This window comes from Sturnira hondurensis, unplaced genomic scaffold (genome assembly GCF_014824575.4).
Source record: "Sturnira hondurensis isolate 20B ecotype Veracruz unplaced genomic scaffold, ASM1482457v3 Scaffold0001509, whole genome shotgun sequence".
NCBI lineage: Eukaryota > Metazoa > Chordata > Mammalia > Chiroptera > Phyllostomidae > Sturnira > Sturnira hondurensis.
This window is the reverse complement of record NW_028074140.1, coordinates 268,305-282,131: the sequence shown is the minus strand read 5'-3', so window position 1 is coordinate 282,131 and position 13,827 is coordinate 268,305. Positions and strand designations below refer to the sequence as shown.

General features: G+C 50.1%; 1 protein-coding gene across 4 annotated transcripts; it reads left to right on the top strand.

Annotated features, from left to right (window-relative positions):
* Positions 1-87: 87 nt before the first annotated feature.
* CPSF4 (cleavage and polyadenylation specific factor 4) lies at positions 88-13,539 on the top strand. Of its 4 annotated transcripts, none has more exons than XM_037028381.1 (8): positions 88-347; positions 1,772-1,822; positions 3,718-3,870; positions 6,227-6,322; positions 7,190-7,283; positions 8,459-8,531; positions 10,056-10,226; positions 13,268-13,424. In XM_037028381.1, exons 1-8 carry the CDS (start codon positions 245-247, stop codon positions 13,334-13,336), a joined length of 810 nt encoding a protein of 269 aa, XP_036884276.1. In that variant the 5' UTR covers positions 88-244; the 3' UTR covers positions 13,337-13,424. The 4 variants fall into 4 exon arrangements, with proteins under 4 accessions (XP_036884276.1, XP_036884280.1, XP_036884282.1 ...); XM_037028387.1 differs by having other exon boundaries at positions 89-347; positions 10,134-10,226; XM_037028386.1 differs by having other exon boundaries at positions 89-347; positions 10,131-10,226.
* The last annotated feature ends 288 nt before the right edge of the window (positions 13,540-13,827 follow it).

The following is a 13,827-nucleotide window of genomic DNA, read 5'->3' as shown; positions in this document are numbered from 1 at the left end:
CAGAACGGCTTAGGAGAAGGAGCCCTACTCCGCGCTCGATTGGCCGGGTCTGAACAGGCGGAAGGCCGGCGCGGGCTCCGGGCGCTCCCGGCATACCTCGGGCGGCGGCGGCGGCGGCGGCGGCGGCCAGGTTAGGCGAGGCGAGGCGGAGGAGTGCGCCGTGTCGGCAGAAGGTGGCCGGGGGAGGTGTGAGAGTGGCAAGGTACTGGGAAGTAGCCAGGCCGGAGGGGCCGCCGCCGCCGCCATGCAGGAAATCATCGCCAGCGTGGACCACATCAAGTTCGACTTGGAGATCGCGGTGGAGCAGCAGCTAGGGGCACAGCCGCTGCCCTTCCCGGGCATGGACAGTGAGCGTGGGGCCGGGGGTCGGCGGGCAAGGGGCGCAACTGACTCAGACTGGGACCCGTCTCCCTCGGTCCTGGGACTCGGACTCCGTAACCCACCTTCTTCGGATCTTTGAACTCCTGGGGCTAGCTTAAGACAGTCTTCTGGAGGGCAAGATCATGTCTGGCTGTTAAAAGTAATTACTGAATGAAGGCGGGTATCCTGGGTTGGAAAACCTTCCTCTACCCCCACACACTCGCCAGCTACAGGAAAGTACTGTATAACCCCCTTTCTCACATTCAGCCCCCACTGTGATCCCCCTCTTCTTGCTTTCGTCAAAACTGGGCTGTTGGGAGAGTCTGGCCGAGAGAACCACCTCTCCTACAGAAGACCCCCAATTAGGCTTTCAAGCTCCATTCCCCTGGGGTTCACACTCCTGGGAGCCTATCTCTCGCTTGTTTTCTGGACTCCAACTTTGGGTCTTTTCATCACACCCTTTTCATCTGCCTGAGCTCCCTTTTTTGAAATGCAAACGACAGACACCTCCAGGATTCTCAGTTCCACCACCTTAAGTTCGTCCTAGCAAAATCTTCCTGCTCCCCAGGAACCAAGGAATCCCCTGCAAGTTAGCAAGTGGAGGCACGAAAGTGGCCTTCAGAGGTGCTGGGTTTTCAGCAATTCTGAAACGCTTGCTGATAGAATCCCCTGCAAGTTAGCAAGTGGAGGCACGAAAGTGGCCTTCAGAGGTGCTGGGTTTTCAGCAATTCTGAAACGCTTGTGAAACCGGGGGTTTATTCTGGTAGCCATGGGCGGTAAATTACTGGGCTCATTGAAACAGCTTGTCCTGAGCTGACCGACTTCTGCCGCATGCAGTCAGCCTGTATTCTCTTGCTCCCTTCACCTGAACCAGTTTCATGTGTAGAAACAAAAGATTGCACCTCTAATAATTGTGTTGGTATTGCATATTAAGAGCCATCCTGCTTGTGTTTCTTCATTTACTATTTCCCCTCCCTTAATAGCTTCTCCTGGAGCCTGTTCCTCCTTAGAGTCCCCATTCACTTGTTTCCTGTGAGATTTCCCTCTCTCTACCTCACATTAGCCCTCTAGAAGGTCCAGGTACAAAGTAATTAATTTTGGTGATCTTGTGCTCCATTCTTCCCCACTCACTTCTAATTCCTTGAAAGCATCTTTATTAGAGGAGGCTCTCAGAAAGCCTTGAATAATGACTGGTCTCAGCATGTATGTCTCGTTTTGCAGGGAATAACTGAAATAAGCAATTTTTTTCTTGTTTTGGGGGTTTTGCATTATTTTACCCATTTGTTTGTTGTATCCAGAACCCTTCATAGGTCAAAGGTCAGAAGCATTTCCTCTCCCTGTCTTGAGATGTCACTGGTAGCCACTGTGCCTTGCTTTGTTTGACCCCTCTCCTTTTCCCTCCTCTCTGCAGAGTCAGGGGCTGCTGTGTGTGAATTCTTTTTGAAAGCTGCCTGTGGCAAAGGTAAGAAACCCCTGGTCCCTATATGTTCTTCCTGAGGGGCCATCCACTATTCTGCCCCCTACCAGACTTACATGTAGGCCATCAGGACTCTGGGTTACAGTGCTCTCTCCACACTAACAGTGTCCCAAGATGAAACTGTGGTTTGGATAGCCTAAGAACATGATGGGGTATTCTGCCTAAAACCTAGAACACCATATTTAACCAGCATTGAGTCAGCCTTCTCACCTCACTTTCCTTAGGGCCAGAAGCTGACCTATATGACATGAACAGAAGTTCCTAGCACTGAGATGTTTGGGAACTTTCTCAAGGTCAAAGAATTAGTGAGTGGCTGAGCCCACTACTGTCTGCATAGGTTCACTGTCCTCCCTGTCCTCTCGTCAAAAACCCCCCACAGTAGTCTTGTCTCATGGAGTATTGTTCATACTCACCAGGCCCCCACAGAGGCTGCATGAGCCAGACTATTCATAAGGAAAAGTAAGGTCCAGCTGGGCAGGACCTTACATACTGTAGATAGGTCTTAGCATTTTTCTTTCTATAGGCAAATTTACTTGGAAACTAAATTTCAATTACAAGCTTGAATAGGGAGCACAGAATTAGAGCACGGTTGGTTTTAATGGCTGGTTTTGGCAAGTTTTGGTTCTATAACTCAGTCATTTACCACTCCATTGAGCTAGTTGGAGCATCATCACCTCTGGTCTCACTCCCATGTCCTTACTCAGTACTTCTGCCTTTCTGACCTGCCACCTTCAGTTACCAAGCTGTCCTTAACACGAGCCATCTCTTCATTGACTAATATAGTAGTCACTAGCCACAAGTGGCTATTCAAATTTAAATCATTTAAAATTAAATAAAATTTAAAAATGCAGTTCCTCAATCATAGTAGTCATATTTCAAGTGTTTAACAGTCACACGTGGCTATTATTGGGCAGCGTAAATGAAGAATATTCCCATCATTGCAGAAAGTTCTGTTCGACGGGGCTGGTCTAGATCTTTTCCGGTCACAACCTAATTGTGGTCGGGCCTTCTCAGTAGTCCCACCAGGCCACTGTTTAGAATTATGACTGTCCCAGAGTATGGTTTTCTCCTATCTGTGTGGATGATCACTCAGATCCTGCTGCAGAAGACAGACCTCCCCCAGTTTCTGTGCTATGCATTTCTTTAATTTTGTAGTTGATCTTTCTTAGTTATTAGAGGGTATGTAGGCAATTTAACTGAAGATGGAGCCCACCTGAAGTCCAGCCTTCTGCTGGTGCTCCCCTTTACCTTCTGTCTTTTAGGGCTGTGTTCTCCAAACCCATCTTTCTTTAACTACCCCTACAATTTTTGCCATGTTCGTGGGTCCTGGAACTATTTTTTAATTTTTTTTTTAAGATTTTATTTATTTACCCTTAGAGGGGAAGGGAAGGAGAGAAGGAGAGAAATATCAATGTATGGTTGCCTCTCGTGAGTCCCCGCTGGAAACTGGCCTGCAACCCCAGGAATGTGCCCTGACTGGGAATTGAACCACGATCATGTGGTTCGCAGGCCCGCACTCAATCCACTGAGCTACATCAGCCAAGGTCTATTTTTTAATTAAATAAAGAAATAAACTTACTGCTCCTCCACACCACCATTGGGTTTGTCAAGTCTCCATCTTACAGTAAAATCTGTGAAATCATGATGTTTTAGTTAGATTTTACTGAAACACAGTAAAATAAAATACATATCTATTTAAACTTAAAAGTGTGTTTCCCTGTACTGCCGAAAATCACATTGCCTTCTTCCAGGGGCAACTGGCGCCCTCTGGGACATGCTGCTTTTTGGTGTTTCAGGGAGGTACTGGGAGAAGGCACCTTGGCTCCCCCAGGCCCAATGCCCCTGGGCTCAGGGCCACATCTCTCTCTCTTCCTCCACAGGGGGCATGTGCCCATTTCGCCACATTAGTGGTGAGAAGACAGTGGTGTGCAAACACTGGCTACGGGGGCTGTGTAAGAAGGGGGACCAGTGTGAGTTCCTGCACGAGTATGACATGACCAAGATGCCTGAGTGCTACTTCTACTCGAAGTTCGGTAAGGCAGTTCTGTCAGGGGTGTGGCAAGGCCCCTCCCTGCACCCAGAATCCCCCCACATCAGGAGTCCTGAGGAGACTCCACCAAGAACTAAAATCCAGAGCAGTTAAGCAGCTGCTCAGGCACCCAGAGTATCTACCATCTCCCATCCTTCCAGCTCCAGATGAGAACCTTAGGCATTGCCCTCCGACCTCAGCTGGACCATTTGTCATGGGAAGTTATGATTATTCTCTAATAATTCCTACATCTTTTTACTGCTTCTGTTCTTTGAACACTTTCAGGTACTTTTGGGAATTGGAAACTAATGAGGGTCTCCAGGTAGATGGGTGAATAGTGCAGCTGGCTGGAAGCCTTGTTTCTGCTCAAGTCAACCATCTCTCTTAAATCAGCTTCTAACTGTGTGGCAACTGATTGCCCCCCAGGCCAGAGTTCTGTTTTCTTCTCTCTGGGCACATGATCCCAGGTAGTAGCTTATCAGTCCTAAATATCCCTTAAGAATAGCAAGTTTGGGGAGATTATATTCTGGTGACAGATAGCCCTACTCTTCACCTTGCAACTGAGATTGCCTTCATCACTGCTTTGAGGACGTGTGGTCTGAGCTGTCCTGAGTGAACTGCATGCGGAAATGGGGCTGGCACAGGCCTCGGCCAGACTGTTGTGCACTCTGATAGAACTAGAACCTCCTGGCTCTGTGCTCTGAGTGAGGCTGACCAGGAAAAGGCCTTGCTGGTCAGAATGAGGGCCCGCTCTGGCCTCAGGACTGCTGACTCCAGGCCCTGTGCAGAGGCCCGGTGGGAGGCTGGAGACCTGCTATATCCTTTGTGGTAGGCCGAGGAGTGCCAGACCTGCTGAACGCTCTGAAAGCAGTATTGTCAGAGGAAACGCTAATTATTTCAGCAGACCAACAGGCTTGGCCGGCTGGCTTATTAATTACAACTGTGGCTCTTTTAAGAGGCAGCACAAGCTGAAGTCACAGCACAGACAGAAATAGGACTCAGGCTTCCCAGCCCCTTCCCCTTCCCAGCAGCACTGGAACCAGCGTGGAAGGAAGCAGTGGCTTCTCCATGGGAGCCTCCTCACAACTGGCCCCAAAGGCAGGAGCCAGCCCTCATGGGCAGATTTTCAGGGGTAGGTCTGCAGGCGGGCCTGGGTTCCCTACTTCTCTGCTGGTGATTCTGGATCCAGCACCCCTGGCTAACCCCCCCACCCCCTCCCCCAAGTTACCACCCTTGCGACAAATCCATGCCTGCCATTCCCCTGCAGAGCCTGACCTGGTACAGACATACTGTCTGTAGCTCCTTTCACCTGTGACACAGGTGAGGGTCCCTCTTCCAGGCCCTGAAGAGATAGTGGTGAAGAAGACAGACACATTCCCTACCCCATGGTGCTTTTGCTCCAGTAGCCCAGGGAAAGAGGCAGCTTACATGCCACTGAGACAGATAAAGAAGAGAATTGTGCACGATAAGTGCTCTGAAGGAGATAAACAGTGATGGATCCACATGAGGAATTTCCTTTGGGTAGAGTGGTTGGGAAGGCCTTTCTGAGGATGTGAGACCTGAGCTGGGATCCAAAGGCTAAGCAGGGCCCAGTCCTGGAAGAGGACTGTCTGTCTTAGAACAGCTAGGAGGCCAGTGTGTCTGGAGAAGAGGAGGAGACAGGGGGTTGGTGAAGCCACATGGGGACTTGTGGGTCTGAGAAGGAGTTTGCATTTTCCCAGACTGGCCTTTTGTGAGTAACATAGACTGGAAAGGAAGGGCAGGCATGGAGGTGGCTGGACCAAACTGGGTGAAAGGTGCTGGTGGCAGCTGGGCTGATTCCTCCTGAGACAGCTCCTGTCATAAAGGCTTCATTGCCTTCTATCACAGGGACCCAGCCTTGAGTTTCCAAATCTGCCCTATTTTTGTCCTAAAAGGTAAACTTTTCCCTTTTCTTCAGATCTTTCCCCTGTCCCAACTACTGCATGTAGTTGATCAGAGTAGAACAGTAATTTCCTGGCCTCAAGTGGTACGTGTGCATATCTGAGCACACCAAAGTACCCAGGGCACCATCTTTGGGTAAGGGACGGAGCCATGAGTTATTTGATACAATAAGTGTATACCCTTTGCCCACCTTTGTCAATGTCATTGACCCTGTGGCAGAATGGACACATGAGGGGAGAACCTTCCTAGTGCATGTACAGGTCAGGAAACTGAGGCTCTGAGGCACTCTTCTGAGTCTCAGGCTTCACCAGGCTGGGACTGGACGCCAGAACCACCTGGCTCTCTTTGCCACAAGCCTGGGAGAAACTGAGGTGGGTCTGGGTCCACCTCTTCCAGAGCTGCCCCAGGTGGACACATGACTGAATTTCTCCCTGCAGGAGAATGCAGCAACAAGGAGTGCCCCTTTCTGCACATCGACCCCGAGTCCAAGATCAAGGACTGCCCTTGGTACGACCGTGGCTTTTGCAAGCATGGTAGGTGTCAGGGTGGTTGGACCCCCTTGCAAGAAGCCAGTCTTCTTTTCCTCTGCTCACATGACCCTCTACCTGTCCTGCCTATTCCAACAAAAATGGTATTAGGCATTTGGGGAGTTAGTGAGGTTTTTTTTTTTAAGATTTTATTTATTTACTTTTATTTTTTTTTAAGATTTTATTTATTTATTTATCTTTAGAGGGGAAGGAGAGAGGGAGAGAAACATCAATGTATGGTTGCCTTTTTTTTTTTTTTTTTTTTTGTGCATCCCCTGCTGGTAGTTAGCCTGCAAGGAACCGGTTTGCAACCCAGGCATGTGCCCTGACTGGGAATCGAACCGCGATCGTCTGGTTCGCAGGCCCGCGCTCAATCCACTGAGCTACGCCAGCCAGGGCTATTTATTAACTTTTAGAGAGAGGAGAAAGTAGGGAGAAAGAGAAAGAATCATCAGTATATGAGAGATACATAGACTGGTTGCCTTTTGCACGCCCCCAGCTAGGGACCTGGCCGGCAACCCAGGCTGTGCCCTAACTGGGAATCGAACCGGTGACCTTTCAGTTCACAGGCCAGCATTCGATACACTGAGCCGTATCAGCCAGAGTTAGTGAGGCTTTTTTACACTCTCAGCTCACTTGAACCTCCCAAAGCTCCTGTGTGGACTGCTTTTTCGATCAGGAAACTTGTATTTGAGAGGTTGTGTGTCCTGCCTAGTGTCCCCTATGAATGAGAGTCAAAGCCAGCATTTGAAGCCCTGCTCTTGCTCTCTGTGCCACACACAGTGGTCTGAGCAGCACTCTGACTGCCAGAGGGGCATGAGGGCATGCCCTAAAGAGGGGATGGTGTGAGTGACCTGACGCTTGGCTCCACAGGTCCCCTGTGTAGGCACCGGCACACGCGGAGAGTTATCTGTGTGAATTACCTCGTGGGATTCTGCCCAGAGGGGCCCTCATGTAAATTCATGCAGTGAGTAGCCAGCCCCTGTTCCCCCAACTCCCACACTGCTCTTGTGCTGTCCTGTACATCTTCCCTGAGCTCAGCTGGGCTTTGATCACTGGGTGGTGCTAACACAGTGCCTAGGACAAGGGTGGAAAGTTGGAGAGGGACCCTTGCTGCTTCTTGAGGCCAGAGGTGGCTCTGCCTGGACCAGCAATTAACCTTTATTGGTCACAGCCATCAGGGAATATGATGAAAGCTATGGGCCCATGTTCCAGGCAAACTCATGTACACTTAGCCTTGCATTTTTATTTAGGGCCCTCAGGCTAGGAACCTGTGCCCTAAGGGAAGGAAACTATACAGTGTCAAGGCCTCCTGTGTGGGAGATACTGAGCTTAGGGCTTCACATATACTAGTTCTTGTAACTCTCACAAGTATGGAAGAGAATGGCTTGTTTCACACAGGAGAGCACTGTGACGGCTCAGTCACTAGCCAGAGTTGCGTGGCAGCAGGAGGTGGTACCTGCTCAAAGGCAGGTCTGCAGGCCTCTAAAGCCAAGTTCTTGCCTATCGGGTACAGTGCTCCTCTCATGGGCCTCAGCACACCTGTCGCTTTGGGTGGTTGAGGGGATACAGAGTACTGTCCCCATCCTGTGCTGCCTCCACCTGCACTGCCAGCACCTGTATAGGAGCAGTGTCCTGGTTGCTGCCACACGATAGGCAGGTGGTCAGTGCTGTTGACTTGGTCCCACTCCCTAGATGAATGCCCAGGAGCCCATAGGTGGCCCAGGGATTCCTGCTTGTTGGGTAGGCAGGCATGTCCCCCAGGGAATCTCTGTTGTCAGAGAAAGTTAGACTTTGCAGAAGAAGGTATGTGTTGGAAGGGGTTTCCATGTTCACAGCCCCTTGTGGAGCAGGCTTGTGCCCTCTGATGATACCAGTTGCTATTTCATTCATTCTCTGAGCATCCTTTGCCCAGGTCTCAGCCAGGTTATATAAGCAGAACAGGCGTGTCAGCTCGTCTTGCCACTGTCCTGTGGCCTCAGAGGCAAAGCTGAGTCCAGGTGGTTTGTGGTGTTCTGTGCTTGGGTAGAGAGAGAGTGACTATGACAGTCCCTTAGCCAGAATTTGAGAACGCCACCTGACCTAGCTTCTGTCATCTTTTCTTCTCTTTTTCTTGCCCCACCCTGGCTGTTGGGTGACCAGCCCTAGATTTGAACTGCCAATGGGAACCACCGAGCAGCCCCCACTGCCACAGCAGACGCAGCCTCCAACAAAGGTACTGTGTCCTGGCCTCTCCTCAGCCCTGTGGCACTGCCGGCCCTGGCGGTGCCCTTGCTTCAGAGAACTTGGTGCTGCCATCAATGTGTGGTCTGTCACAGACCCAGCTGGAGGCTTTGTGAGAGGGCTTGGAGGATACAGGACAGGAGGGGAGTCTTCCTGAGTTCCAGCAGAAAATTCAGGAAGCAAAGCAGTTTGCATCTGCCTCTAGAGATGGAGGGTTGTCTGCTGGAGCTGAACACCCATTTGGTTTCTCCTCCCTTGCCTGACAAGTACCTTGGTGGCTCAGCAGTGCCCTCCTCGAGCCCACCTCGGGAACCAGAGTGGAAGGCAGCATGAATGCCGCGTGTCTACCGCTCTTGCGGTGGAGGGAAGGGCTTGCCTCAGGTACCACAGCTGGGCAGGAGCAGATCTGGGCACAGAACCAAGGCTGGCTAGTTCTCTGGCCAGTGCTGTGATGGCTCTGTGTGGATGTTCCCAACTGCAGGGAAGGCTGGGATTAGAGGGCTAAAGGACCAGCTGACTCCAGTTGTCTAGGCAAGGCAGGTCTTAAAACCCAGCTGATTCCTGTCAAGCAGGAGGAAAGAGGGAACTGCCATGGACAAGTGGGAATCTGCAGCAGCTTCTCCAAAACCAAGTGCACCCTGGGGTTGGTTACTGGAGTGGGTGGGGGTGGTGGGTGGGAGCCCAGAGATAGTGCTGGCCAGTGAACTAGGCAGTCTCAACAGGCTGAGTAAACCCACCCACCAATCTTGAACCTTATCTCTTACCTGGCTGGACTCTGAATCTGTGTCCGAAGCCCCACCAGGTCCTCCTCGGTGCTGGAGGCTGAGCAGCCAGAAGAAATGTCTGCACTTGCTACACTGACCCCCCCCACTCTCAAGAGGTTATGGGGCAGATCAGATAGAATTCCTATTCAGCAAAGCTGGGAATTCCTTGACGTGGGTGCAGCCTTGACAACCTGGGTGTTTCTATTTCCGGGCATCTGCATTTATAAAGGCCAGAGCCAGAAACCACTTGGTTGGGAGGTGGCCTTGCTGTCCAGTCCCCAGCCCAGCAGTCCCCATCCCCCTTGCTCACACAACTCCCTAGTGGAGGGCCCTCTCAGCCCCTAGACCGCAGGTCAGCGTGTCAGCCTCCAACTGTTTTTCTGTGACTGTCGCTCGCCGTGTAGGCTGCTAAACATCTGGCTGAACCAAGCGTTCATCCTGACCTGAAGCTAGAACCTCAGAAACAAAAGTAAGGCCTGCTCATGCCCTCGCCCCACTGCCCCAGAGACCTCCTCGTCTCTTTGGTGTTTTGTTTTCTACTTTTATTTTTCGTTTCTGTGTGTCTGCATGGTATTTTCGGGCAGCAGCTCCTGCCATCATCACCAGATGTTTCTTTTCTGCCTGCTCTCCTGAGCGGGGCCACTGCAGAAGCTGGTTATGCGGGAGCAGTCCTGCCCTTTTTTCCTGTCCCCGTTGGTAGTCTGCGTGCACGTGTTTTCCACAGTAAAACCGTGTTGTGTAACTCTTTCCAGCAAAGTAACAATCCGCCATTACAAAGGTCGTCCTCCTTGATCCAGTTAACGAGTCAGAACTCTTCTCCCAATCAGCAGAGAGCCCCGCAGGTCATCGGGGTCATGCAGAGTCAAAACAGCAGTGCAGGCAACAGGGGACCCCGGCCGCTGGAGCAGGTCACATGTTACAAGGTGAGTCTTGGGGTTGGGGGGCAGGGAAGGGTCTTCGCAGTCAGCGGCCATTCCCACACTCCCCAAATAGTTCATTTTGAAAATGAAAAGTCTTTGTTTTTGCTGACTGTAAAAGTAAGAGTAGGCCACTGGTGGGCCATTGGACTTTGCCACAACATACCAAGACCAGGTGAACGATTAAACACACAGTTTGGTGAATGGGATGCACTTGAAGAAAAGAGAGGGAAATCTCTGAGGCTAGACACAAAGTAGAAGCAGGAATCCAGGGATGAAGGTGAGCCCTGGAGCCTCTGGTCGTCCTCAAATCCCATGTGGGCATACTCTCAAGGGAGCCGTGCAAAGCTTTAGGCCCACGCAGAGAAATCAGAATACCCTTCTCACGCCCTACACACACACACACACACACACACACACAAAATAGTACACTCAGGGAAAGAGTAAACTTTTTAAAACCCCACTCGGAAAGTTGTTATTCTTGGCTCTGGATGGAAAGGGGTAGGGGTAATCCCTTGAGAATTTATCATCACTGGTGAGTGCTGAAAAGCTCATTATCTAAGCTAAAACAGTCCCAGAGTGGCTCCTGGCACCTGGCTTTTTGAGGAATTTATTCTCAGCCCAGGTCACACAGAATTCCCACAGCTAGAGTTCCGAACAATGAGTGCACAATTTAAAATCCCAGAACGTAGGAGGAAAAAAGCACTACCAGTGAGTCAGTAGAAACAACCAGTAATTGAACAAGACTTAACAAAGACTTCAGATTGGGAATTGTTAGAAGAAATACAAAGTTAATACATGCTTTTTAAAAAAACATATTGATGACACAAAAGTGTTTAGGATACAAAGTGAGTATTGTCCCATATTCCCACCTTTATAAAACAGCTGTGTTATTCAGTATATTCTCTTCTCACAGTTGTTGTGTTGTTGTTTTTTGGTACCCCTTTACACCTCAAAACCGCTGAGGGGGGCCCCACCAGGAACTCCTGGACCCCACTTGGAAAACTGCCTTTCTAAACTTTTATTAACGCAAACACCAGGATAGTATGTATTTAATATAAATGGGGCCGGCCCTGGTATGTGTAATGTTCTGTACCCTTTTTTGTTTGTTTGTTTTTTCCTTTACAATATATTGTAGATCTATATCGGTATGTGTAAATCTTACCTTTTTCAATGGCTGTATAATATAGCTATAATTTATTTTACCAGTTGTCTCTTGATAGACAATTAAATTATCCTTTTTGCAGCTAAAAACAGTGCTGAATCTGATATCTAGATATTTGTCAGCTCTTGTATGATGGTGTCAGGAGCATTTGTGCCTGCAAGTACAAGATCCAAGTCAAAAAGCATATATTTAAAATATTCATAGAAAAGCTGACCCCCTGGTTATTTCCCAAGGCGGTCAGACACTCACTGGGCGCATGCTCTGTGCCAGCTCTGCTGGGGGAACAATGACTGCTCTTCCCCGGGAGGGGTTCTTGTTTTAAGGAAAGGGGAAGGCCAGTGCCAGGAGACACTAAAGTTAAAATACACCTGGATTCAGCGAAGACCTCAGGTTTCTGAGCTTGAGCCAGAACAGGTGAGGAGAGTACAGAGTGAAAGTGAGAAAGGGATGTGAAAGTGAGGTAGATGGGGGCTCCTGCCCTCTGCTGAGCAGCTTCCAACCAGTCAGTTCTCAAGTGCAGTAAGGAAACTGAGATGTCCTGAAGCAGTATAGCTGTCATCTTGCCTCCCTGCAGGACTCTTCAGCAGGGCTTCTGTGAAGCAAGCTCTCCTAAGTCCTGGAACCTTAGAAAGCTGGGGTGGGGACCTGCCAACCTCTTCTAACCGGGGGGCACTTTACAGTCACTATTAAAGATGCCATGTGGGAATCCTGGGTTACCCAAGATCAGCAGTGGAGGCTGACAGACATGCTAAGTGCTATGAACGGGCCCACATAGTCTCCCCCTCTGGTCTGGTCATCACATCAGCCGAAGAACTAACTGGCATCTACACAGGCCACTCTACCAGACAGGTTATTCGTAGAGACAAGAAAGACTTGAAAACACGAGGATGACAGGCTCAAGTGTAGAGCTGCCAAGAATTCTGGGTGGTAGTGATAACTAAGTAGAGCCCCACAGTCCAGGCTGAGGAAGCAGGGCCTGGGAGGGTACTGGGTGGGTTTGTGCAGGATGGGTGCTCCTACCACCTCTGGACCCCTTTCTAGTTCTGTGCTTGAGGCTGCCATTCACTTCCTTTCTTAGAATGCTGCTTTTGAGTAGCAACAGGATTGAATGAAGGGAAGTTTTAAGGCAGACTGGATCTTTAGAGCTGGCAAAAATCAGGGTCATTGATAGATTTTTGAGGTGATTTTACCAGGTCTGTTCACCCAGTTCTAACTATTGTCCTATCTCTGACCCTGTGACTGAAACCTGTCCCCATGGGTAGCTTAGGCAGATGTGCAAGAACTGAGAGGGGAAATCTGGGTGCAGCGCACACTCAGTGTCCACAGCAATGAATCCCTCCTTGCACTGGGGAAGGAGCCAGGTGGCTTCTCTCTCCTCGTTCCTTCCCATCTCCAGGGAATCCCAGAACGGTGCCTCAGAGGTAAGTGACTGGTCAGCCATGCAGAATGGCTTGATTCCTGGACAGGTGGGGGAGCTGTGGAGCCATGGGCTTCTCTCCATCCTGCCACCCACCATGGAGCCCTTCTGTGGGCAGGCCCCTGTGCCCAGCTGGCTGAAGGGGCTCCCTGCTATGTGCTCTCAGATCATCCTCTTGGCTGCAGGAGTCTGTCTTCCACCTGACAAGTTGTTGGCTACCGTTTCTGTTCCATGTACCTTCTGTAGTTCCATTCCCCTTATATTTGGTTTGCAGGCCCGTGCTCAGTCCACTGAGCTACACCAGCCAGGGCACCATTTCCCTTGTATTTGAATGAAAATCTGTACACAGAGTTTCGGAGTCCCTGTTCCCAACCTGGTATTTGGTGAGTGCTGCCTTACCTGAAAACTGCATTTGAAAACTTTTTTTTTCTTTTTTTTGTCTTCTTCCTTTCCTGCCATTCCCAGTGTGGTGAAAAAGGACACTACGCCAACAGATGCACCAAAGGGCACTTGGCCTTTCTCAGTGGACAGTGACAGCAGCTGGAGACAGCTCAGAACAGCCCAAGGGGCCCCATTTTGGAGACCACTGTGGGCCGTCCTTGGGAGTGTGCGTTTAACTGTTCAGTGCCAGTGTTAGTGCAACTCTGGCTGGAGCTGGCAGGCAAGCACACTGGGGTTTATCAGTATAAGGGGCTCTGTCTATCAGTTTCCCTATCATTTTGCTATAATTTAAAAAAAAGGGGGGACACATGCTCCATTTCTGTCCCTCAAGTCAGCATCATGTTTGTTTAGGCATCAACACGTCCTGTCTGGGACTTCCTGACCACCACCCTCTGGAGAGGGGAGGAGGTTGCAGGGAAGAGCTTGTGCTAAGCAGTTATGTATGAAAGACGGCCCTTCCTCTCAGTCCTCATTAAACACCAGTTCTTGGTGACCCCAAGGTCTGGTGGATCATTAAAACTGCAGCTAGGTCATGCCTGCTTCCTCTATGTCCTGCTGAATTTAGAAGCTGTGCCTATCAATGT